The following is a 24,071-nucleotide window of genomic DNA, read 5'->3' as shown; positions in this document are numbered from 1 at the left end:
GGTGATGTTACTGAGATTATACTATTACACCATCGGGATTTCTGTTGTTTTCTACTGTAGATCTAAGAGTAATTACCTAAATCCTCATTCAGAGTGTATTACCATAAAATGCAATTCATTGTGAGAGTAGTATCACATGTAAACTACAATATGCAGCATCATTTTTAACTTAAGGAGTAAGTTGCAGCTACACTATTTGAAGTATTTGAAGTATAACTGAAGTATACTAAGAAGTACAACGAAATACCCAGCAAGCATTGCAGTGCTTTAACTGTAAAATTAAAACAACTATGAAACAAATAATTGATGTTTTAAACAAGAATTTGTCACAAATTCTTGTGTAATGTCTTTTACCTTCTGAACAGAGTAAGTGGGATAAAAAAAAAGTTTAAACCGTGAGTGAAAAGGGTTAATAGTTAATAAACCTCAACTCTCAAATCATTTTCTCACCTGTTTGCAATATAATTCTGGTACTTGAACTATGAGTGTAGTTCTCTGCAAAGGAAGCCTTCTGATAGTTGGAACTATTATCTGACTGTCTGGGAAATGGAGTGATTTGTTACATGTGAAAAATATGTTTCAACTGGATTTTAATTACTATGTTTCAACCAGATGTAACTCAAATATAAACTAAAAAGTAAATCAATAGTATACTTGTAAGTTTAGTATTGTGTTAGAGTAGAGTATATTTTAAGTATACTCTTATAGACTGGAAAGGACATTATGTTAGTACAGTTATAGTGAACAAAAAGTACATCTAAAAGTTCATTTCAAGTATACTTCTATATACTAAAACGGGGGCCAATGTAGGTAACGTATACTTAGACTGATTTCCTTTCTATATGTTACATTTAGAGTAATGTTTAAAAGTTACTTCATTTAGCAGGGTGTAGCTTTTTTCTCTTCTTATTCTTTTTTATACTGGAACTTCATTTTTTCTGTATAAGGTGGTACTTTTAAGACACCTCTGCCTAACTACAGTGAACTAACCAGAAGTCTCGGAATATGCTCTGGTGGTCATTTTACACAAGTTCAGGTGTCACATCCATGAAACCTACACCACTAACCAGCATCAGTCCTACAACTTCACTCTCAAATTTAATAAATTCTGGGACAAGCAGAAACTGTATTTTTAGCAGTGCATTTTGTGGCAGGCCAGACTGCTATAAAATGCACTCTCCCTTTAGCACCACTTCATCTTGGTTCAGAAGAGATGTCCTGGATATACATGATAATGTAACACGGGTGTGTTTGTTTGTTCATGTTTAGCGCGTTGGGTTGTGTTTTTAAAGCGAATGTTATGTTTTTAAAGCGTGTTATGCGACAGGTGTGTGTAGCACTGGTTACACATCTCAATGGGAGAGCAATAGTCGAGACCACACCTTTACCTGACGTACAATGTGACGTATGGCGCACACTTTCAAAACAACAATGGCGGATAGAAGATATTGATCGAGGCGGCTAATGCTCCTTTCGCTGGTTGCCAACCACCATTAAATAACAAGAAGAAGAAAATGTTGATCTGCTTTTCTTAGTTTTGCACGTTTAAGACGCAATTCAAACTCAAACAAAGCTGCAAAGCAGGAGAACAACATGACCATCAACTATTCTGTGCCACAGATCCAGTTCGCTGCAGCACAGAGTGATGATGAGATGGTGGAAGAGCAACAGAGACAATTTACGGACCGTTAACATGTGCAACTTAGAAGTAGTCAGAGGTAACTGGATGGAGTTCAGTCAGGTTAAATGCACGGTTGATTGGATTATATCTGAAGATCGTATGCTATTCGTGACAACTCTGCTAGACTCCAAATTTCTCGTCCATGAGGGAGTATCTCAAAAGTAAATGAAACAACTAAACTTAACACTTTTTCCCTAAAACGGACTGATATGGGAAACATTAAAGTTGGATTGACACCAGCTAATCAGTCTGAAGGTAAGTGTTTTTTCACTTATTCGAGAGAAGTCAGAAATGCGTTCTTATTACTGTTTGTTTTGACTTTTAAGCTACCCAGCCAGGTTATTTTCATTCAAATGCTAAGACAAAATGTCAATATCTATGAATGTGGAGACTCAAAAGACTAGTTAGGTAATAGTTGCCGATGGATTTATGAGACTTTGGAAGGTTGAGAAGTTGGACGTTTGCGACAGTGACGCCAGTGAGATACCGTAAAAAAAGCTACGGTGCATTACCATAATTTGTCCAAGAGTATTATACCACAACAGCAAAAAACGGTATCATCCTGCAGAACGGTAAACGGCGTCACGGTATGACGCTGGCAACAGTGATGCCAGTATGTTACCGTAAAGTGGAGATGAAAAGTCTAACAGTGAAATTATTGTGACTAGAAAAAAGTCAAATATACTTGGTAAGATTTTGCATTTTGGAAATTACACACAAAGCAGTAAGCTTGGTTCTTGGTATCCAGGTGCGCTGTTTTGTTTTTTTTTAAATTTATTTTTATAATCACAGGTTAGATTTGTTACCCTCTTCCAGATGTTTCTAACATTTTGTGTTTGTGTCCAGTTTGCGACATCATCAGGTTTAGATTGAATGTTTTTTTACAGATAAACAACAGCATCCCTCTGGCTGGACTCTAACCTGTGATTTAAATCAAAAGCTGACATTTTCCTTCTGACAGCACTGAGCAGCTGAATGGATGTTTGAGTTTACCTGCATACATGGTGTTCACCTGTGTAACACCTGCCTGCTCAGTAACATTATCTCACACAGAGGAACAAACAACAGGTTTATTTCTGAGGTGGTTGTCGTGGAGTCACCACTTTATTTATTAATCACTGAAACATTTTTTTTTTCTGGATGAAATTCTCAGTCAGCTCATTTGTTGAGTTAAAGAGATAAACTTACACAACACTGACAAACTGTGTGTGTTCTCCATAACACCTGGTATTGATTACTGAATAATGTGATTGTCCAGTCTCAGACCATCACCAGGTAACGTGGGCATGTTTTCTGATTACAGCAGGTGTTAAACAGCTGACAGAGTTAACACCATGTTTGCAGGTGAACTGATGGACAAACTGACAAACCTGCAGAAGCAACATCTGGAACATGCAAACAGATCTAAGTGTCTTTGAAAACTCTTCAGCACAGGATTGCCTGTTGGGGGCTGAGGTAAGACATTTTGAATCAATTAACAAAGTCTAATCTTGGAAGCTACATTTTTGTATTTATAAATGATGTTTTTCTATTCATTAGAAGGGGTAGATTTGGATCTATTAGTGTGTTGTGGATTTGGCCGATATGGTATGTTTCATTTGTACACAATATTACAGTTGCTGAATAAGCATAACAAAGTGCAGTTTAAGTAGTTTATACCTAAATGTTTGTCCCACGATCTTAAGGAGCAACACTGTAAGGTGATTCACTCCTTTCACAAGATGGGGTTTGCCTGACTTTGTATTTACTATACTTTTAAGCTGCAGTTCTGATAACATGTGATTTTCTGTGTACTCAGACGCAAGGACCTGGACAACAGTGTCAGTACTGAAAACTTGGACATTACTGTCTCTGATATTCATCACCACCATCCCAACACTGGATACAAGTTGATACTGTGTCACTTAAGATCAAGGAAAATCTTTGTGAAAAGAATCTGTATAGTTTTGTCAAACAATAGTGCTAACATCCTATATATTAGCATGATTTTACATAGATAATGTTGATAGTTTAACGTCCATCCATCCGCTTCCACTTATCCTTTTCAGGGTCGCTGGGGGCGCTGGAGCCAATCCCAGCTGTCATAGGGTGAGAGGCAGGTTACACCCTGGCCAGGTCGCCAGTCTGTCGCAGGGCCAACACACAGGGACAGACAACCATTCACACTCACATTCACTCGCACATTTACACCTAGTGGCAATTTGCATTATCCAATTAACCTATCCCCACAAGCTGCATGTCTTTAGATGGTGGGAGGAAGCCGGAGTACCCGGAGGGAACCCACGCAAACACGGGGAGAACATGCAAACTCCACACAGAAAGACCCCAGCCTGATGGTGGAATTGAACTCAGGACCTTCTTGCTATGCGGTAACAGTGCTAACCACCGTGCCACCATCCATAGTTTAACTTCTAAAGTTAAATATAACTCTCTCTTTGTAGGGAGACGAGTGTTGGCATCATTAATATGTGTAAATCCTCATGGGATACAGATGCACATTGTGGTTGTCACAATTGAGAGTAATTCTTCAGATTAGCAATAGGTGGATCTCAGCTTCCCAATTTCAATTAAAGTCAAAAACACAAAAATCACAGGAGAGGAGCAAAGTTCTATGCCAGCTATTTTATTGAAGAGTGCAGCTCAGCAAAACAGAAGGAAAAGCAAAGTTCCCCTAGGGTGTTTGCCGTAAGCACATGCAGGTTGGGAGCAACCCCGATGGACAGACAGCAGGAAAAAGCCCCCTTTTAAAGGTACCAGTAGTCCCACCTCCTGCTGCTGAGTAACTTTCCCACGCGCCCAGGAACAGCAGGTGCAGGGTCAAGTACGGGCCAGGGTTCGGGCAGGGCTCTGGCTGACGGCCCTGCCCAAAGGGATCTGTTCCCAGGATCTGCTGGAGCCACTCGCCTAGCTTGGGAGTCGCTGCACCTAATGCTCCGATTACCACGGTGACCACCATTACCTTCACCCTCCACATCCTCTCGAGCTCTTCTCTGAGCCCTTGGTATTTCTCCAGCTTCTCGTGTTCCTTCTTCCTGATATTGCTGTCATTCGGAACCGCTACATCGATCACTACGGCCGTCTTCTTCTATTTGTCTACCACCACTATGTCTGGTTGGTTAGCCACCACCATTTTGTCCGTCTGTATCTGGAAGTCCCACAGGATCTTAGCTCGGTCATTCTCCATCACCCTTGGGGGCATCTCCCATTTTGACCTCGGGACTTCCAGGTTATACTCGGCACAGATGTTCCTGTACACTATGCCGGCCACTTGGTTATGCTGTTCCATGTATGCCTTGCCTGCTAGCATCTTGCACCCTGCTGTTATGTGCTGGATTGTCTCTGGGGCATCTTTACCCTTATACATGTAATACATTTATTACCAACCTGAGAGTTTATCCGCTGGTCATTCGACATGACGAATGACTTCTGAAGTCTTAATTCAGCTCAAGACGCTGTAGAGTCCCGTCAGTAACACTTTCGGTCCGCTAGTAAAACGTAGTTCTATTAATCTGCGCTCGTTTACTCTTGAACCGGAACCGGATGTAAGTCCCAAAAAACTGAATTGTAGAACTGAAACTGAATGGTGAGAAGTGAAACTGAAATTATTCGAGAGCTGAATTTTTAAAGGATAAAATGCAGTTTCAAAGCAAATGAATTCATTTTCAATATATAAAATTCAATTTCAATTTAGTGATGATCATTTTCAAACCATAAATTCAATTTCAAATTAGACTAATTCAAATTCAGTTTTCAAAAGCATTTATTCAAGTTACAATTCAGATTCAATCCGAGCAATTCAAATTCAAATTTAACTTATTCAATTTCAGTTTCTGATGGCACAGATTTCTGCCCATACACCAGTGGCCGAAGGTGGTGCAGGATGAGCCTTTCCATGGTCTTCATCAGATGAGAAGTCAAGGCAACAGGCCTGAAGTGGTTGGGCTCCCTGGGGTGTGCGATTTTTGGCACCGGAACCACACAGGAAGTTTTCCACAGTTCAGGAACCCTCTCCAGGCTCAGGTTCAGGTTGCCACCTGGCAGAGCTGGTCTGCACAGTCCCTGAGCAGTCTGGAGCAGATTCCATCCGGACCTGCTGCCTTCCTTGCCTTCGTCCTCTTGAGCTGATTTCTCACCTGATCAGCTGTGAAGTAGGTGTGAGGCTGGGCTGGAGTGGGGGGTGGGGCTGGTTTTGTTGTGGGTAGATGTGTGGATAGGGGTGAAGCAGGGTTGTGGTGAGAGGAGAGCTCAGGTGACAATGGCATTGCACCCGGAGGGGGGGGTGGCAACTGGAGGGGGGTTGATGGAACCTGGGGGTGGGAGAGGTGATAAGTGGGCCATTGTCAAATCTGTTAAAAAACAGATTCAAGTCGTTAGCCCACCCCGGCCAGCAGACACTGTGGCTCCTCCATTGTCCTGGAAGTGTCCAGAGATTTTTTTCATGTTCCTCCAGACTTCTCTGACGTTTTTCTGTTGGAGTTGGTTTTCCATCTTCCTCCTGAAGCGCTCCTTGCCTTCTCGGATCTTGTATTTAAGATCCTTTTGGACTTTCTTATGTTTCTCCTTGTCTCCCAACCAGAAAGCACTCTTCTTCTTGTTCAGCAGGGCCTTCAGTTCTGGGGTGACCCACGGTTTATTGTTTGAGAAACACTGTATCTTCTTGGTAGGCACAGTGTTCTCAACACAGAAATTAATGTAGTCCGTGATGCAGTGGGTGAGGGCGTCGATGTCCTCACCGTGAGGCTTGCAGAGTTCCTGCCAGTCTGTGCATTCAAAACAGTCTCTTAGGGCCTCAGTGCATTCCCCAGACCACACCCTTATCACCTTCTTCGCGGGGGGGTTCCTTTTCACCATAGGAGTGTAAGTGGGCTGGAGAAGGACCAGGTTGTGGTCTGAGTGGCCAAGCGGGGGGAGGGGTGATGCACTGTAAGCCTGGTTTGTGTTGGCAAACAATAGATCCAGGGTTTTGCTGTCCCTTGTATGGCAGTCAACGTACTAGGAGAAGTTAGGGAGAGTGACAGATAGTGAGGCATGATTGAAGTCCCCAGAAATAATAATGAGGGACTGCAGATGTGCCATCTGTAGCTGAGAGACGGTGGAGTGAATGTACTCACAGGCTGCTGTAGCGTCGGCCGAGGGTGGGATGTAAACAGTCAGCAAAATAACGTGTGAAAATTCCCTGGCCAGGTGGTATGGCCGGACACTAACTGCCAACAGTTCAATGTCTTTGGTACAGCTTTATTCCTTCACAGTGATGTGCCCCGGGTTACACCATCTCTCATTGACATACATTGCTAGTCCCCCACCTCTCCTCTTACCAGATAACCCCTCCCCCCTCCCAAAATTGTTTGTTCCAGCTCGGCTACTCTGGCTCTCGGGTCGTTACTGCCAGAGCGATGGTGGCTGAGACGCAGCAGAGCGGAGGTGGAAGCGCCTGCCTTAAAACAGGACATATTAGCTGCATTTAACCTTCAGTTACTCTTTATGTAGTTAGGTAGGAGTCAGACCATGTTTCTTTTTAGCTGAAAAACATTACACCCAGGTAACCTACAGTGTTGAAAACGTGTTTTCCAATGATGTTTGCTACCCTACAATCCGTCCTACTCTGTAGTAACATCATTGACATTTGACCGTCCTGTTGCTCCCATTGAAATGTATTTAGCCTATTTACAATCTAAAACTTAACATTGTCCGTAGCTACTGTTGTTACCACTGTCCTGTTTGAAATGTAATGAGAGAAACTGGTTATTTTGTCTTATTTGCATGTGCCGATATTGAACCCAAGGTACTAACTAGCTAACTGACTGGATGCCCATTAACCTTATAACTCCTGTTGTGTGTGTGTGTGTACACAGAGACACAGTCAGGTTCATAATGGATATAAGGAAGTTTTTCCAAAAACAGGAGCCACATTCAGGTAAAAGTGTAAGATCAAATGATCCGTCAATAAAGGATAATGTTGGATCAGTGTTTCAATATTTATATCCTTTATTAGATGTTCATGTTGTTTGGTTATTTGCCTTTTGGTTGAAAGTACACTGAGAGAGGACTTTTTTATTAGTCATCTTAATAGTATTTTTTTTAAAAATCTAATTGAATACAATCTATTTGTGTATGATTGTCAGTCCAAAGAGGGAGAGAGGAAAGAGGGGAACATGAGGAGAAAGTACAAGGTCAGGAAGAACCAGGTAAGAAAACAGACAGGGAACAGTGACAGGCAAAACAGAAACTGTTAAACTGACAAAGAAAAAACAAACAAACTAATTTTACTCACACAATCTGGAAGTTGTGTTCTCCCTATATTAAAGCTGCTATACAGAATCTGCAAAACAAACTGGGTGGTCAGCCCTGGCACTGCATTACCATATTGAACTTCAGTCAGAGGAAGTCAAGGTTGCCAAAAACTTTTTGAAGCTCAAGAGTGAGGCTGGTGCTATTTCAGATATGTTAACATTGTACAATCTTCTGGATCAGGGGTCGGCAACCCTAGGCACACGTGCCACCGTTGGCACGCGAAGGGTTAACTGATGGCACGCACGACCATAGCTGGACTGGCCATCGGGCATACCGGGCATTTGCTCGGTGGCCCGATGATTTTTATTTATTTTTTTTTTTTTGGTGGTGGATTGGCCAGACGCTGGTTGGTGTGTAAAAAATAACTGTTGTTTGGTGTTGGCCTAGCTTGCACAGATTCAGTAAAATTAACAAGTGGTGGAGGCCAGCAGGTGGATGAGGGAAGGGGAGGCAGGAGGAGCAGAGACCCGAGGCAGCCGCCAGTCCGAGTGTCAGGTGAACTAAACTTCAGGTAAGAAGTTAATGACCTGCAGTCTATCTGGGTCAGATATAAACCAAGTTTAGGTGGAGTTTATTTTCGTTGTGCTGACTTTTTACAGTCAGTTACAATAACTCGTACTGCGTGCTAGCTAGCATGATGGAATTTATATACTGCTGGGCGGGTGCTATGATGTTGCTGATGGTGAACTTTGTTTTATTCATAAGGTTAGTTAGTAGAGTTGCCAACCGTCCCGTACAAACGGAATCGTCCCGCATTCAGAGAAATTATTGCGCGTTTCGTGTTGAGCTGAGAAGGAACACAGTTTGTCCCGTACTTCAGCCAGGATGGAAAAAGACACAAAGCTGGAGTTATTGTGTCTTTGCTGCACAGCTGCATCTTCTTCTCCTCTCATTCTCTCCCCTCTCTCTCCTGTTGCTACTTCAATCATGAAACTGATCAATGATCAGCTGATCGGCTTTTCTCTCTTGTTTGTTTATCGCTCACTTTGCGCCAGAAAGAGGAAACCAGCGGATGTCGCGCTAAACAACAGCAGCACGTTTAAACTTGATCAGCTGTTGTTAGAATTTATTTAATATTAATTTCTAGTATCAGCTGATGTTTGCTGGAGCCACAGCTGTAAAGCTGCTGGTCATGATATCGGTTTGGATATGTGGTGAGAGGGAAACATGAAGATGAAACCAGGAGACGTCCTTACTGAATCATCAGAGCTGAACAGGTGATGGAGAAACAGGTTTACCTTTTAGGTGACATGAATGAGTTGAAGGGAAGTTATGAACTGTTTCTGAGAGACAAATAACACCAGGATCCTTTTCTATGTAGCTGACAGCTGGTAACTGTGCAGGGGCGGGTCTAGCAAAGTTTTGCCAGGGGGCCAGGTAGGGCATTAACAGGGAAAGGGGGGCACAAAGAAATACTTTCTTATTGTCATTTAAAATGTCTGGCTGTTATTAAATAATTATCTGAAGCTTACAACCAAAGTTTTTATCTGACGTAAAATGAATAGAAATCATACATTTACCAACAAGACAGTGTACATCACTGTCACAACAGCGTTTGTTTTCATTCAAAGGCTTTATGGCTTTAATATCTGGGGGGCCGGTCTTTAGTCAAAATGCATCCATAGACTCGAGACACAATGCATTTTTGGGACTTTCAGGTGTATGGACCAATCTTTTATTTTCTGATCAAACCAGAAATCTTTAATGAGCAGCTAGATTTATCTCGCATTAACTGGCTGAGTTAATGCCAGTTAATGCGACATCGAAGCAGCTGGAATCCACAGCTGTGCATGTTCATGGAGCTGCATTTTCACCTGCTGGACATCACTACCTGACAAGTTTAACTGTCTTCAGAACATTGCAGAGGCCTTATTGACAGTATTTAGCTCTACATATCTGTGTGAGCAGATTTTCTCTCACATGAGTGTCCTCAGGTAGCCGTCTGAATGCTGGACACTCGGAGACCTGTGTCTCTGAGTGGGAGACCAGAGATCACATTAACATGTGTGTCTCTGTATTAACAAACATACCATATTGGCCCAGTTTATTTTTCTTATCATTGCTGTGAGGAGACCATAAATAGCATTTGTATTTTCTGTTGTACAGTTCATTTGCTGTTATGGAGTTCTTGTTATGGATAAAAAGTGTCTTTTTTTTGTTTCAAAATAGCTGATAACTATTCGCTGATAGCTGCCAACATTTGCAAACAAATATAATTCTATAAAGTGGTTCTATATAATGTGTAACTGTTCATATAGAGCGTTATTAAATTTATTGCTAATGCAATCATATGGCACACTGACTTCTGAGGAAATTTTAAATGGCACTCGCCATCAGAAAGGTTGCCTACCCCTGTTCTGGATAATCAGATCTTCCCCACACTGAAAACTGTTATTCAGGTTGCCCTAACAAACCCAGTTAGCAGCTGTAGCTGTGAAAGGTCTTTTAGTGTCTTGAGTCAGCTCCATACCTGGCTGAGAAGGACCATGGGTCAAACCAGACTCCAGCACCTGGCTGTGATGTCAGTTGAGAAAGAGATGCTTGAGAGACTTGACCACCAAAATGTGATAGACAGATTTACCAACCTCAAGGTGAGGAGACAGGATAAAAGAAAAGAAAAAATCTGCAGAGCCGTAGTAGTATCTGCAGTAAAGATCTTTTCATACGTTGTATACATTGTACCATAGACCAAGGTGTCTCCATTTTTCAAATTTTTTAATAGTATTTTGTACATTTCAAGGACTATTTTTGGAGTATAGTTTTTATGTATCTGTATTGTATTATACATACACATTAAAAGTGAATCTCTGTCCAAAAAATGCACTCAGTTTACTTTTTACTCACTATGAGCATCATTCATTATTCTCCTGCAGCTATTAAGGTTAGGATATGTTTTTTTTTTTATTCCAATCCATTCTTCTTTAGCAGCATTTAAATAACCTTTATCAGATTTGATGGTTTTGTTACAGACTTTTCAAAAAAAGTGTTTTGCTTTTCTTTCACAAATGTGGAGATTAAATTGTGTTAAAATGTACAAAACAGTGATGTCATGTTTTGTGATGAGGACCCAGGCACAGAGAGACTTGATGAATTTAAGAATCTTATGATTTAATAAAGAAATTTGCAGACTTGCACAGAGATGGTAAAGTTATGACTGATAACGGAGATGAAGACAGGATGAGGACAGGGAGGAACAGGGGTTTAAATGCACCAAGGAGACAGTCAGAGGAAACTCGGGACAACTGGAGACATTTGAGGATGTAGGGACTGACAGAGACAGGGAAGAAGTCTCATTGTGATGAGTAAAGTTTCTTTCCTGTATGGGCAGCTCTCTGTGTGCTCACCCCCAAAGCTCTGATCCTAGAATCGCCTCTGGACCCACTGTTAATAAAAGCCATTTACACACCACTCGACTGCTGCCGCAGCCATCACAGTTATCATACTTGACCTGAAATATTTCCCAGAACAAAGGGAATGCAAGGTTTAATCCTGAACTTAATTATTCAGATGACCATGCAATGTGTACACAGCTTGATCAAGAAAAGCCAAAATAGATCATTACCTCAGAAACCAGCTTATTTTATTCCATTTTTAAGGACTACAGTAGCCCAACCTAGAGGTTAAGGCTGCTTTAAATGTTTAAACAGATGAGGATAAATGTGTATACATAGACTACTGAAACAAACACATCTAACTATCCTTCTCAGGACATATATATGACAAGAGAACATTTATCATATTCTCGATAATTGGAGGTTGTGGGTGAAGCTCATGTGGGAGGTGGTGGGCTAGGACCATCTCCCAGGCATCCACCAGATGAACATTCACCCCTTTGAAAAGAGCTCTGAGCACTTTGTTCTGCTGTAGCGAGTACCAGTCACTGTTAGTAGATGCATGAAGGAAGTTGGCCACAACTTTGGGGTTTCCGGTGCGAATGATAATCAGTGTTTCTGGAGCCCTGGACAGCAGCTGCACCACTGCCCTGTGGATGCTCTGTAGCCGTCCGATGTAGAACTCAGTGGGAAAAGTGGCGAAGTGTGCCCAGATGCCAATAACTACTACGGTGTTGCTGCCTCCAACTATGTTGTCCAGCTCATTGGTAATATAATGCAGCTCAATGACTGGGACAATGGTGGATCGGAGAGGAGGACCGTGGCAGCGGTATGTCACAATGATGTTATTTGCATTGTCCAGAGCCATAAAAGGCCCAGATTGTTTTGCACCATGTAGGTTAAACTCCTTTAGATCTGAAAGTTTAACAGAATACATAGGTTAAGCTGCACTGTGAAGAAAATCAAACTGATGTCAGATAGGTTTGTGGAGCAGCTACCTGGTACTGCTGCAATAAGGTGTTCAAACCACTGCCTGATGGTGGAGTCTCCATACATATGAACCGCCTTTCCTTTAAGGCACTGAGTGATGGCTGAGGAAGTGTTGAACTGATAAACTGTGGTGCCACCTAGTGGTCTCCACACACCCTGGTAATAATAGCCAGAGGGTCCAGAGTCCACACTGGTGTTACTTGCATCTGATAGACCTGAGAAGAGGTAAAACAAACAAAGTGTAAGATTATCCTTATGTTGTTTATGAAAAGTCTTTCCTTAACATTTTTTTTGCCAATAAAAATTAAGTAACATTCATAATCTTACAAATATATAGCTGTTTATTTTAATTATATTTCTAATTTTGATTTCATAATACAGCTAATCGAGGAAATTTTCTAACATTAGTTATATTAAAGTGTAGACAGTTTTTTTTTTTTTGGAAAGACTTCATTTTTACTGGTCATTTCTCAGAGCTTTCCTATCACAACTGAACCTGTTATACGAGATCTCTTTATTTAATGGGATAATAGCTCTTATAAGTTAATTCTATCCACATATTACAAAATTTAAATACAGACATATAAATGTATAATGCATAAACACTAAGCACTCTATGTAATCCATGTTACCACCACTTACTACTAAACTGGCCGTAACAGGCCTTAACTCTTTAGAACAAGGTAGAATATATTCTAGAAATATTTATAGGTTAGCCTGGCAACCTTTCACAATCTGCACATGCTCTTTCAGTTTCTCATTATTTATATATAGATGCTTGTAAATATTGAATTTTACCTTTCTGTTTTGGGCAAAACAGTGAGTTTTGCCCAAACAACAGTCAGGCAGGTCCTGAAGCTGGAATGGACACTTTCATGTTGATACCACTCGGGGGGGGAAGAAAAAAAAAAAACAAAAAAAAAACACCACAACAACCCACACACAAAATCTCTCAACAAAAATAGGAGATAACTTTAAAGATCTTTCAACTAGAAGTTTATTCCATACAACAGGAAGCAACAGCTTGGGTCAAATATTACCAAACATTAAACAGAATAACCAGTAAACATTCAGCAGAGGAGCGCTTTTCAACAAGAGAGCCGAATACTTACCTCTTTAGTTTATGGAGAGCAAAATGAACAAAAAGAAAGGGAGAATAAACAAGGGATGTATTTACCATTAACACAAACTGGAATGAAGCGTTTCATCATGTATGTGAAAAGACTTTGTAAAGTTCAATTCAATTGAATTCAGTTTTATTTATAGAGCGCTCAATCACAATAACAGTTGCTTCAACATGCCTTATTTTGTAAGGTAGATCCTGCAATAACACAACAGCAAAAACCCTACAAATCATATGACCCCTATGAGGAAGTACTTTGACAATAGTGGGAAGGAAAAACAGGATGGGACAGCCATCTGCGGTGACTTGGGGGGCAGGGGGAGGAAGACATGACAAAAGACATGCAGAGCCAGAGGTTAAGAATACCTAATGATTAAATGCAGAGAGATGTGTAAATGCATAGTGAGTAGAAAAGGTGACTGAAGAAGAAATACTGAAGACATCATGGAAATTGCAGCAAAACTAAGGGAGGATTCAGGATCACCTTATCCAGCCCTAACTACAGTGGGATGCAAAAGTTTGGTCAACCTTGTTGATAGTCATTTTTTTCCCTGTATAAATCGTTGGTTGTTACAATAAAAAAAAAGAGTGTCAGTTAAATATATCATATAGGAGACACACAGTGATATTTGAGAAGTGAAATGAAGTTTATTGGATTTACAGAAAGTGTGCAGTCATTGTTTAAACAAAATCAGGCAGGTGCATAAATTTGGGCACTGTTGTATTTTATTGATTCCAAAACCTTTAGAACTAATTATTGGAACTCAAATTGGCTTGGTAAGCTCAGTGACCCCTGACCTACATACACAGGTGAATCCAATAATGAGAAAGAGTATTTAAGGGGGTCAATTGTAAGTTTCCCTCTTCTTTTAATTTGCTTTGAAGAGTAGCAACATGGGGGTCTCAAAACAACTCTCAAATGACCTGAAGACAAAGATTGTTCACCATCATGGTTTAGGGGAAGGATACAGAAAGCTGTCCCAGAGATTTAAGCTGTCTGTTTCCACAGTTAGGAATAGTGATGGGTAGATGAGGCCTCGTGAAGCGTTTCAGCACATTCCCCAAACTGTATCGATACTGTATCGATACTGTATCGACACAGTGTTGCTGTTTTGCTCCATACTGACACCTGCTGGACCTTAAATATCATTGCAGGGAACTTACTTGAGACTCACAACAGACACTGATTCAATGACATAGTCATACGTGTATACACTGTAAGGTATTGTACTTTCCATGGAATCATTTTATGTGTTTTACATTGCAAATATTGTAGACATCTTTAAAATATATTGTGAATGACATAAAGTAAAAATTAAAATGAAAGTATTGTGAATATAATATTACCCATTTAAATGTAATTGATTCAGAGTTTATTATAAATTTCTATTCAGAAAAATAAGTTTATCCAATGTTTTTGCATTCAGTCTATCAGGCACAGATGAAGCTGGGGTACACAAAAGCTGTAAAGCCAGGTGGAAAAGGTTCTGACAAGATGTCTTCCTATTCCCCCAGTACCTTAAAGGATCCTCTGATCTTGGAATGTTTCTCTCCAACACTCTCCGCAATACTAAGGGGTTGACAGTCCTTTATAATAAAATTCAGGACTGCCTGGTCCAGAACAGTCTTCCTAGATGCTTGATTTCAAAATAATAAAACACATATTAATAAAAAAAAAAGTGTTGATAAAGCTGTTCAGTGTCAATATAGGCCTACCTGTGTTCATTCTCAGTGTGTCTCCTCATTTTCATGTTTGGCTCTGTAATGCCTCTGTAACACTGAGGAGGTGCTTTTGTTTGTAAGAAAGCTCCGCAGAACAGATGTGACATTTACCCTGCATAAAATGAAATAAATAATTTACACTGCAAGTCACATTGCTGTTTTTTCTATTCTGATAGATTACACTGAAACAAAGACAGACAAACTATTTGCAGTTAAAAGATCAAAATGATCCCACACAGCAGAAACATTTCCATTTTGTTATGGAAAGATGTGTATTTTTATTTATCTTTGCGAGAGTCAATTTGTGGGGGGGGTTTGGTGGCGACTCGTTCCGTTGACAGATGCGGATGCGGTACCTTTTAAACACAGCTTGGCGCGTTGGTAATGAGCGATACAGCAGCTGTATCGATCACGTGACTTTTTCTTAAAGCGACGCACGCACCGATACAGGCATCGCTAGGTGAGCTTGATACATGCGCCGGTGCGTCAGTGTTGCTGGACCCATCACTAGTTAGGAACATATTGAGAAAATGGAGGACCGCAGGCTCAGTTCAAGTTAAGGCTCGAAGTGTCAGACCAAGAAAAATCTCGGATAGACAGAAGCGACGAAAGGTGAGAACAGTCACAGTCAACCCACAGACCAGCACCAAAGACCTACAACATCATCTTGCAGCAGATTGAGTCACTGTGCATCGTCCTACCATTCGGCGCACTTTACACAAGGAGATGCTGTATGTGAGAGTGATGCAGAGGAAGCCTTTGCTCCACCCACAGCACAAACAGAGCTGCTTGAGGTTTGCTAAAGCACATTTGGACAAACCAGCTTCATTCTGGAATAAGGTGCTGTGGACTGATGAAACTAAAATTGAGTTATTTGGGCATAACAAGGGGCGTTATGCATGGAGTAAAAAGAACACAGCATCCCAAGAAAAACACCTGCTACCTACAGTAAAATATGGTGGTGGTTCCATCATGCTGTGGGGCTGTGTGGCCAGTGCAGGGACTGGAAATCTTGTCAAAGTTGAGGGACACATGGATTCCACTCAGTATCAGCAGATTCTGGAGACCAATGTCCAGGAATCAGTGACAAAGCTGAAGCTGCACCGGGGCTGGATCTTTCAACAAGACAACGACCGGAAACACTGCTCAAAATCCACTAAGGCATTCATGCAGAAGAACAAGTACAACGTTCTGGAACGGCCATCTCAGTCCCCAGACCTGAATATTATTAATAATCTGTGGTGTGAGTTAAAGAGAGCTGTTCATGCTCGGAAGCCATCAAACCTGAATGAACTAGAGATGGTTTGTAAAGAGGAATGGTCCAAAATACCTTCAACCACAATCCAGACTCTCATTGGACCCTACAGGAAGCGTTTAGAGGCTGGAATTTCTGCAAAAGGCGGATCTACTAAATATTGATTTCTTTTTTTTTTGGTGCCCAAATTTATGCACCTGCCTGATTTTGTTTACACAATTATTGCACACTTTCTGTAAATCCAATAAACTTCATTTCACTTCTAAAATATCACTGTGTGTCTCCTGTATGATATATTTGACATTTTTTATTGTAATAACCAACGATTTATACAGGAAAATAATGACTATTAACAAGGTTGCCCAAACTTTTGCACCCCACTGTATATGCTTTATCAAAAAGGAAAGTTTGAAGCCTAATCTTAAAAGTAGAGACAGTGTCTGTCTCCTGAATCTAAACTGGAAGCTGGTTCCACAGAAGAGGGGCCTGAAAACTGCTCACCTCTTAAACAGTTTGTCCATGGTGCTAATTTTTTCTTCATATCCTCCATTGAAGTTGTTGATCCTGTCATCACAGCTCAGCTCCTTTGGCTTGTAGCACAACCATGGCTCACCTGTACGGAGATCAGTGTAGTTGCACACAGGTTGCTGGGTAGGACGCAAACATACATTGCAGGTGGTAGTTTCAGTGACAGAACCAGAACGGAACTGACTCTTGAAGAAGATCCTATCAGGATGTTCTCTGTTCAGCCTGTGCAACTCTGTGACTGCCTCACTTGGGTGAACCAGTGTTACCTAGTAGGACAAAGAATCAGAGTTTTACAGCCTGGGCCCTATTCCAAGAAATAGGTTTAGCCAACAGTGCTGAGTTTGGTAACCCTAACATAAGACAAAGTCAGAGTTTTTACTCTGATTTCACACTGACTATATGAATAAGGAAATGACACTGAGTAAGATTAGTCTTTTCTTTTTTCTTGTCTTTCAAGATAAAGATCACAGTCAGCATTGACACATAACCTGTTCATATTCCTTGGTCCACGATTAAAATGCAGACTCTGCTTTTTATTTACCCATTGCCATGGTTGTCATGATTGGGCTGTGTGGCAGGCAGGAAGTGGACCCAAACGCAAGCTCACAGAGGCAGGAATGAACTCAAAACACAGCTTTATTGCTGGAGGGAAACGGCAAAACAAAATGATGAGAAACTATACCGGGAAACAATACACTAGGACACGGAGAAACACACGGCCATGAACAAGGGAAAACGCGACACAGAACTGAGGGAGACGTGGACCTAAAGACACAGAGGGTTAACGAGGGGAGTGGGGGCACACGGGGAACACAGGTGACACTGATAATCATAACAAGACACGGCAGGAGTAAACGCAACACTGACGGGAGACTGTCAAAGTAAAACAGGAAGTACAGAGGTTCAGACAGGAGGAGAGAGAGAGCACAGACATAACGGGCTGGGGAAAACATGGAATAAAACACAAGGAGAGACGAGGGCTCACAGATACACAGAGGGGCACACAGGGGGTAAGAGTCACAAGGGGAAAAACACATAAGGAACAACGTAACAGAGCAACCCAGGAAGCATGGCCAAAATACGGAACAAAATACATGAACACTAAGAATACTGGGCCAACATGACCCAGGACCATGACAATGGTGAATCATGGTGGGTAATGATAGCTTTTCTTTACTGATGCATGTACTTAACTCAGATTAAGCTTAATTCAATCATCTTAACAGGACCTGGAACAGGAAATTCAGAGTTAATCAAATCAGAATTGATTTTTAAGCTCAGAGTTTGTAGAACATGTCTTTTTTTTTAATAGGGCTCATAGCTGCAGTATGAACGTGGCTGTTCTTTTCCTTAAAAAAAATCTGATTATGACATGCTGTTTAGTGGTAAAGCAGTAAAAGTAATGTCATAAAATGTATTTAGCATCAGTGTTAAATCAGCCCAGTGATTCAGTGCAGTCAGTGCATGTGTCTAGCCTATATTTTGCATAGTTTTTCTTACAAGATTATGTCTTGAAGGACATATTTCATATTGAAGTTTTTAACATTCTTTTAATGACTCTTAATGTATTTTAAGCTGTTTCTTGCATGTTGTTTTGTGTTTTACTTCCTCCTGTGGCACATTACCTTAATTATGTATGTTTATGCTTGTGTGTTATCCCTGTTATCCCCCTGTCCACCAATGTGTATATATTCTGAGATCAGGTTAGTTTTTTTCTTATATTTTGTCTGTAAATCTCATGTTTAGATTCCTGCAACAAAAACATAACATAAAATACTTCATATCAACTTCATACTATTTAGTGAAAAGAGAGCATAAGCAGTGTACTGTCAGTGTAAAGGACGGAAATTAGCCTGTGAAACATCTCACATCAGGTTGAATTTACTTCACAAAGATCGGTAAAAAGCAGTAGCCCAGATCAACAGATCACAGCCTGTACAAAATCTACTGTAGCTCTCAAGAGAAATTATTTTGAGTTATGATTCTTTTTCCCGCCCTGAGCCATTAAAACTGTTTTTTATGGTTCTCCCATGTGCTAAATATCTATTCTTTTTCTGTTTACAAGCAAAGTCACCCTGTACAATGTGGAAAATAGAAAACAGAATTATTTCAGTATTTACCTTTTTTCTCTGGTTATGTTCTACTTAACTGATTCAAACTGACTGAAATAAGGTTTGTTTTCCTATCTACTAGATAACTCTTTATTGTCATTGCACAGTCATACACAGTACAATAGTACAATGAAATTGGAAAACTGCCCTACGTCGGCACTACACACAACACAACACAACAGGACATGACATGACACATCACAACACAACACAGTAACTTAACTTGACAATACAGTAACTTTTTGCTAATACTAATTAATATAGCACATACTTTTGCCACCTCTGCGTGTATGTCATATTCCAAAACTCAGTTCTTCAGTTTTAATCTTTTGAAACTTGTCTTTGATCACCTTTTTTGTGTAAAGGTTATATTTTACAAAAATAAGAAAAACATTGAAACTAAGTTGTATTACCTCAACATATGCACTTCCTTCCCACAGTAAAGTGAATGCAGCATAGTAGGCGCCATTAAGATAATCCGTCACTTGCCCTGCCACTCCTGCACCAAGAGCTGTGTTGGACAGACGGGCAAATAAGACGTCTCCCCCATAAGTCTTTGGATATCCCTGGGAGTCACACATTTGAATCAAAACCTCCAGCTTATCTCCCATTTGCCACTGCCCCCCCTTCCTCCTTGGTAGAATGATGAAGCTGCTGTGTGCTGGATCACTGGTCTTGCTCAGGGAATTAGGTGATGACAATGGTGGAGTTTGAGGCCAAGCGATGGACTCCAGTAGAAGTTTTTCTTCATGAGCCTCTTTAGGAGACAGTGATTTTAACTTGCAGAATCCATACTGCACGTTAACAGGCAGAGTGACATTGCTTGCTCTTGGGATATCGATAGAGTCAATCACGTTATTCTGAAATGGGAAAACAGTAGTGAAGAAGATGTAAATAAGTACTACTAATGTAAAAATATCAGCATTATAGTCACAGGCATTGTTACATAGATATAATTCCATATAAGAAATAATATTAATTTTTATACCAAGATGCTACTTCTTTTCCTGTGCACTGTTTCCATGTCTTGTCCATTTTTACATTTTCTAATTAAAAATTATAAAACAGACAAACAAATGAAAACCGAGTCCTCACCTCCAGGATGGCCTTGAAATATGTCATGAAGATGATGGCAGCCAATAGTAAGAAGATGCAGCCATACACGAGCCTTTTATAAACTTCAACCTTCATGTTCAGAGTGGTGGGAGGAAGCAGTGGGAGTACTGGGAGTGGGGTGGAAAATCAGACTTGGTCAAACCTAAGACATGTAAAATCCTGTTAAACTGATACTTAACCAAAGCAAAAGCCACAGAAATGATAGAATGAGTCCAAATGATTTGTTATGAACTTCAAGATCTCCTCATACAATTCACTATACTTTTTTCATCACATTTTTGTGTCAGTGAATATATCCTGTTACAAATGGGAGACAATCGTTTTTCACATTTTGTAATTTTTTAAAAAGAAAACCAAAAACTAATTAGTATCTTATACCAGCTGTAAATCATTGTTTATCATCATATCTATTTGCTAAGATTATAGAATTTTATGACTCAAATTTTATAAATTTTATATATAGCACATATATTTTTATTGTATATTTTTTCATATACAATACATTTATTTACACATTGAAATCAAACTATTTTCATTGCCCTTTCTAACCATTGAAATGAATCAGGGTTTCCAATTTGGGACAGATATTAAAAATGGACTCAGTATTGGTTAGTTCAAATAGAGAAAACAATGTCAGCATGCTTACAAAGCCCCATATTTGAGAACACACTAATTTAAAAAATAAATGAAAATACTGGTGGCTGCCAGAGCTGCAGCTCAGTTACTCTTCACTTTCCTCAGATGTACCTGTGGTATAATAAGAAAATCCTAGATGACTCTCTTCTTGAGTTAGATCTTCAGAAATCTTGGCCTCTGTCTCCCGAGTTTCTGCTTAGATTTTTGCATAAGTAGGAGGAATTGGTCAGATGACCTGAGAGCTCTGACAAGAGTGTAGGGAAAGGCAAGGCAAAGGTTAAAATATCAATACTACAGTCTAAATATCAGGAGAGCAAATTATTACGGTCAGCTCAGAGAGGTAAGGTGGGGCTAGATCAATAAAGGAATTGAAAAAATAAATAAATTAAGTGCATAGGTAGTCAACCGAGTGATGCCAGAATAGGTCTACTATACTCATTTTTACATGCTCCAGTCAGACGATGTGGACCAGCATTTTGAGCCAACAGGGGAAGTGACAGGAAAGACTGGGCAACTCCACCATACAGTGCATTACAATAATTCAGCCAGGATGTAATAAGGCACTATAGGATTGCTAGTTTAAGAAACAAGCCAGACCTTACCACTGCACAAATTTGTCGTCTGGTTTAAAATCGCCATTTATTTTAAAGCCCATTTCATTACTATGGCCCTAACATGTGGAGTCAATGGGCTTATCAAGGCTGGAATGGCATATATGGCATACTGGGCTTTTGTGCAGTAGGTTGACACACTTGTAAGCCAATGGGTCAAAATAATTCATTTTTCTTTGTTGATCTAATTATACAGGTTATGGGGTTAAATGGCTGCTGTGCAGTGGCCTTGCAAACACTGGCAGCAGTCCATTTGTTCATTTTCATCAATGACAGTGAACTGGCTAGTCATATCTCTTAACATAATCAGCCTCTCCACTAGCTTCCTTGTACATTTACACACTGAGCTCTGTTCTGAAAGATGCGTGAATGCACAAGGAAGTGAGTGCACTACCTCCCTTGTGCACTCATGCATCTTTCAGAACATAGCTCAGTATGTAAATTGAGAAAGTGGTGGTTGTGGTTGACGAAGGTGAAAAAATAAAAGTTCAAAGGCGGAGCAGAAAAGCTAGAAGGAAAAAAGAAAAAGAAACTAAAAATGGATGCAGCAAAATATGTCAAATTAACAGACATGTTAGCTTGGAAGCAGAGGAGGAATCAGAGCCAGCCAAGCTGACAGAAATAGTTCTCCCTGCAAAATATATACATGCATATGCAGCAACTTCCAGAACATTTGAGTCATTCCTTTCAACGACTTTGTGGACCTCGGGACGAAATCGGCGTTGTGGAAACGACACACTGTTTACTAGTCAGGATAGTCAAACTCGTTATTTATAAATGAGCAATACATATTTTTATTAAAGGGCTCTGGAGGTCACTGTATATGCATGTAAAACAGTGCTCCTCGCTGGTGCACTTGTGCTGCAGCTTTGTAGAAAGCGTTATTGCCCTGCACAGACAGTAGAAATGAATGGTTTCACAGCACAGCGATGTGTGTGCCGAGCCCTATGTCAAAGAACCTTTATCTTAAAAAAGAGATATATCCTATGATAGTGATATGTTTTAATAACATAATAACAATAATTTAGCAGATTATTGTTTGTTTTTCTAAATAAATACAAACATCTTGGTCCTGCTGACTGTCAAAAATCTTTTACGCTACTTAAAATGTTATAAATTCAATATTCAGTACTGTACTGAAAACTGTTATTTTTCTAAAGATCATCACTGAAAACATTTAAACTCACTCGTCATGGAGTCTTTTTTCCTTCAAACTACAAACATCCAGCTGTAAACAGCAGCTGAAACTTCCAGAAACTAAAGAGAAAAAAAGAAACTTGACGCTTCAACTAACTAACTTTAGTTCAAGAACTGAACTAAACTGTGAACGTCGTGTCTGCAGCCATCTTTAAAAAAAAAAAAAAAAAAATAGGCTACAGTTGGAATAATTATTTAAACCAGCAAACACACAATCACAAAAAAGCTGAAGTTTAACAGTCTGCTCATGTTAGCCAGGAAAATATTAAGGACTGCTTCATTACCTTCACACAGAGACGGTCAGCATCAGTCACTGTTGGAGCTTAGACAGTTCAGAACAATATTTTACTCAATTACATCAGGCCATATTTAAGTATTTGTTACAATCTTTGAGTTCCTAGTTATAATCTTCATTATTTTTATGTTATAATGTAATATGCTGTGCTCCATAAATTAATCCTGTTTTGTTAGTCTTTTGTGTTGTTGTAAAGTGTTGATAGATGTTGTAAAGGGGGTGTGTATTTTGCCCGCATGTGGTGGGGGGGGGAAGAAAGGTTAGGCTAGCAAGCAGGATGTGGAGCAACAGTTTTCTGACCGTCACCGTTTAATGTTGTTTTCGTTGTAACATAAAGGGAATGTAAACGGAGCTCTCACCAGATTCATTTGTTTTGTATTTTTTCGGTTTGTATGGAGAATAAATGTTTTGCTCCTTTTTTCCTTCGCCTCGTTTTTGCTACCGAAGGGCATACAAGCCATTTAACAAGAGCATGAGTCAGAAACTTTACGTCCTGCAGAAGCGGCAAAGAAGGACCGAAGGTTGCCGCTACATTAGTCAGAAAACTGCTCCGAAAGTGAGAGGATTACGCACACGTCACCGGCGCACGGAGTTAATCGGCCCGCGGCGCGGCAAGGGAAAACGGGAAAAAGTGCTTTACCAGTGAGGACGTTAAAGAGGATGCTGCTTCAGTCTTCCAGTGTTTCCCGGATCCTTTCGGCAGTAAGAGAGCCCCGCATCTGAAAAGTAAGATGCTGTGCCTGCTTTAAGGTTTGTGAAAATTCCTGTAAAGTTAAGAGGTACATGGCTGGTGTAAAGGATTAATTGCATTGGAAGGTTTGTGGCAGCGCAATTAATATGGAGCAGCAGGAAAAAAGAGTTTCAAAGCCAACCTTTAAAGCACAAGAGGAAAAGCGTCAGCAGCTTAAAGTGACAAGGAAAACCAAGTTGGGTTATCTTACTAGAAAGATAAAAGAGATTGAGGACCTTATGGAAGATGATGGCAATTTTGAGGAAGTGTCTGTTAAATTAGCCACTGACTTCTCAAAAATGTATATTGAGTTTTGTGAAAACAACGATGCAGTTAAAAGTCACTTGACTGAGTCAGAACTTCTTCATGATCAGACAGTGGTATGAGCCAAAGGCTAGCTATTTGAGAAGTTTTGTGGAGAAAGTCGAGAGATGGTTAAAAAGAGTGGAAATG

At 40.2% G+C, this 24,071-nt stretch overlaps 1 protein-coding gene and 1 long non-coding RNA gene across 2 annotated transcripts; both read right to left on the bottom strand.

The window, feature by feature from the left end:
• Positions 1-11,624: 11,624 nt before the first annotated feature.
• On the bottom strand, positions 11,625-19,889 carry LOC100711716 (NXPE family member 3). The gene is made up of 5 exons (XM_019354974.2): positions 19,447-19,889; positions 16,896-17,188; positions 15,841-15,851; positions 12,303-12,572; positions 11,625-12,219 (listed from the first exon to the last, which is right to left on the bottom strand). The coding sequence occupies exons 1-5, from the start codon at positions 19,642-19,644 to the stop codon at positions 11,663-11,665; spliced, it is 1,329 nt and encodes a 442-aa protein (XP_019210519.1). The 5' UTR covers positions 19,645-19,889; the 3' UTR covers positions 11,625-11,662.
• A 245-nt stretch (positions 19,890-20,134) lies between these two features.
• On the bottom strand, positions 20,135-22,907 carry LOC109199657 (uncharacterized). The gene is made up of 3 exons (XR_002059966.1): positions 22,878-22,907; positions 20,897-21,029; positions 20,135-20,291 (listed from the first exon to the last, which is right to left on the bottom strand). It is a non-coding gene; the product is annotated as an uncharacterized LOC109199657 (long non-coding RNA).
• Positions 22,908-24,071: the final 1,164 nt, after the last annotated feature.

This window comes from Oreochromis niloticus, unplaced genomic scaffold (genome assembly GCF_001858045.2).
Source record: "Oreochromis niloticus isolate F11D_XX unplaced genomic scaffold, O_niloticus_UMD_NMBU tig00001623_pilon, whole genome shotgun sequence".
NCBI classification, from domain to species: Eukaryota; Metazoa; Chordata; class Actinopteri; order Cichliformes; family Cichlidae; genus Oreochromis; species Oreochromis niloticus.
This window is presented reverse-complemented; position numbering and strand designations above follow the sequence as displayed.